Source organism: Gavialis gangeticus, unplaced genomic scaffold (genome assembly GCF_001723915.1).
Source record: "Gavialis gangeticus isolate Ggan-Ray unplaced genomic scaffold, GavGan_comp1, whole genome shotgun sequence".
Classification (NCBI taxonomy): Eukaryota; Metazoa; Chordata; order Crocodylia; family Gavialidae; genus Gavialis; species Gavialis gangeticus.
In genome coordinates this window covers 23,268,924-23,270,841 of record NW_017729009.1, presented here as the reverse complement: position 1 = coordinate 23,270,841, position 1,918 = coordinate 23,268,924, and the positions used below count along the sequence as shown (strand labels likewise).

Here is a 1,918-nt window from a genome sequence, read left to right as displayed (position 1 = left end):
CTTATTAGATCTGTATGTGAATTGGAGAGAAATCCTGCAATGTGATCAGCCTTGTTGGACACTAAACACAGGGATCTCATTTCTACAAGCTGGGAGGATGAAGAAATCTATACTTTTACCTCCTCTGACCTCAAGCCCCCTGCAAGTTAGGCATGGAATGAGGGGCTTCTTTTATAAATATTTGACAATGATATGACATCTTCTATTGCTCCATGTTGATTAACAGCCCCCAGGACCACACCACTGGTGAATATGCTTTCCATCAATAGCATCCACTCATGAAAATTCTTGACAATTTGCTGCATCTCATAGTAAAGTATCAGCATAAGTTCACCTCCGATTTAAATCCCTCAAAAATGCTTGGAAAGCGTCATAAATAATATGATATGTCAGCCAATAAGTAAGCAAGATCTGGTGTAGTTTTTTTCATGCATTGAGAGATGAAGTCTAAAGTACTTTGCCTTTAAAGACTGCTGGGTAAATGAACACCTACAAAGAGTTCTACAAATTTCCTCAACTCTGCAGCTCTGACTTTTCCCTTTATATAATATATATCCCTCAGATACCACTCTCCAGCAAGCTGCATATGTATACAATTTCCAGTTGCATGCCTCTGGAAGGAGAAGAGATACCAGCGCAGAGCTTGGACATTTGAGAGCTCATTTTCTGCCTTCACGCAGCTCTGAATGGATAGCTGTTTCATCTTTTACAGCTTGTGCAGCGAGCAAGTTCTTCTTAATACGAAAACTTGGTATTCAGCCACCATGCTTGACACCAATGAGCACAGCTAATATCATCTGAATAAGGGCCTCTGCTCTGCACAGCTTGTGTCTTTTTATGCCAAACCTACTACAAGCTATAAAGTTTTAATTTTCTTTTTCTGGAGCTGGGGGAAGGAGAAGGAAGGGAGGATTGTTAAATTTTACTGATGAATTATACTTTTTAACTTTAGCATATTTGTATGGGGGATAGCAACACGTCAGTGCTTCTCCAGAAGAAATATGAAAGTCTGCAGAAATTATTTAAAAGGTCTATGTATGGCATACACTTCTATACATTGCTTAAGAAGGGCTGGCCAATACTTACTCTGGTAAAGGTCCCCACAAAATTGTGTATGTCAATATTAGGTTCTTCTGCATAAATGTAGGATTGGATTTGAAGAAGGTCCTATACAGAATGGAAATGTTGTAGCAGAGGGTTAAAAGATGGATAGTTCAACACAATACATACTTTTAAAGCCTCTACGATTGACAACCATTTCTTTAAACAAATTAATATGGAAGAGCTGAAGTAATGATATGATAAAAATCTCTGATGTAGAAAGAACAAAATTATTAGAAAAGCTTCTCAAGAACGGCAGTGTCAGCAAAGAAACCGTTGGAAGTTACTTGATGGTTGGTGCATCAGGAGGGAAGTATCAGGCTGAATAATTAGGACAGCGTATAATACTTCTACTAGACTGTGGAATGGTCTGTCATTGGAAACAATGAAAGGCCTATCACTTTGGATGTTTAGGTCAAGACATCGGTGTGTGCAATAGGGAACAATTCTGCAGTAGCAAGAAGGCAGAAATGCTAATATTGCAAGTCATTTTCCCTGCTAATGTCTAGAATGATATAAAATCTTCACATCACTGCTAAAGAACTTTCATACTTCTATGCAGGGTTTCTGTATATTTAAACATTAAATTTAAACATATTTATTGTATGTAGAATGCTGTAAAACAGATGTTCTCAGATTCTTTCTTTTTTAAACACAAACCGTACTATAGCTACAGTTTAGGAAACTGGGAGAGCCACACTGGTTGAGGGAGGCAATATGTTTACTTCAGATGATGAAGAGGCACAACTGATTAAAGCTTTCCTTTCTTGAAGGCAAGCAATGATTGCTGTGGAAGCTAATATTCTATTTCAAGGAA

The 1,918-nt window shown here is 37.9% G+C and overlaps 1 protein-coding gene across 1 annotated transcript in view; it reads right to left on the bottom strand.

The window, feature by feature from the left end:
• Positions 1–1,918, bottom strand: part of ATP9A (ATPase phospholipid transporting 9A (putative)) — a 127,543-nt gene that overhangs the window by 67,724 nt on the left and 57,901 nt on the right. Inside the window, exon 8 of the mRNA XM_019509770.1 lies at positions 1,087–1,167. Within this exon, the coding sequence (XP_019365315.1) occupies positions 1,087–1,167 (81 nt within the window). The remainder of the gene's footprint in view (positions 1–1,086; positions 1,168–1,918) is intronic.